The sequence below is a fragment of the Olea europaea genome, unplaced genomic scaffold, assembly GCF_002742605.1.
Source record: "Olea europaea var. sylvestris unplaced genomic scaffold, O_europaea_v1 scaffold3318, whole genome shotgun sequence".
NCBI classification, from domain to species: domain Eukaryota; kingdom Viridiplantae; phylum Streptophyta; class Magnoliopsida; order Lamiales; family Oleaceae; genus Olea; species Olea europaea.
The window spans coordinates 25,357-26,047 of NW_019252127.1; the positions used below are offsets into that span (position 1 = coordinate 25,357).

At 46.5% G+C, this 691-nt stretch overlaps 1 protein-coding gene across 1 annotated transcript in view; it reads right to left on the bottom strand.

Annotated features, from left to right (window-relative positions):
* Window positions 1-323: 323 nt before the first annotated feature.
* Window positions 324-691, bottom strand: part of LOC111385869 — a 1,672-nt gene continuing 1,304 nt past the window's right edge. Inside the window, exon 3 of the mRNA XM_023010297.1 lies at window positions 324-674. Coding sequence (XP_022866065.1) covers window positions 324-674 — 351 coding nt within the window. The remainder of the gene's footprint in view (window positions 675-691) is intronic.

Consider the following 691-nt stretch of genomic DNA (forward strand, 5'->3'; position numbering starts at 1 on the left):
AACCTCTGAGTGAGCAAGCGTGAGAAGTAGTCTGCTGCAATGATGAATAAGGATGGGGAGATAGGATCACCCTGTCTGAGTCCTCGTGAGGAGGGAAAGAAACCACATGGGCGGCCGTTTAGGAGTACGGAGAAACGACACTCCGAAACGCACCGCCTGATTCTGTCAATCCAGATCTGATCAAATCCAAATGCCTCCAATATAGAATAAATGAAGCCCCAGTCCATGCGATCATATGCTTTAGCCATGTCTAACTTCAGCATAGTGTTTCCCCTCGCACTCTATCATCCAAACTGTAGAGAAGCTCTTGAGCCAATAAAACATTATCTCCAATCAAACGGCCTGGGATGAAACCACTCTGTGGAGGGGGAAATAATGCGCGGTAGCAGTGTACTCAGCCGAGTGTTCAAAAGCTTAGTAATAATCTTACTGAACACTGTGCATAAGCTGATTGGTCTGAATTCAGTCCATCTGCAAGCACCAACTTTCTTAGGTAGCAAGACAATAGAAGTAGCAGCAAAACCCCTTGGAAGATGACCACCATCAAAGAAGTCCAATACCGCGCTGTAAACATCCTCCTGAATAATATCCCAACAATGCTGGAAGAATAGGGATGAGAAGCCATCCGGGCCAGCGACACTGTCAGCATCAATATTGAAAACTGCCTCCCGTACCTCATGAATCAAAGGGG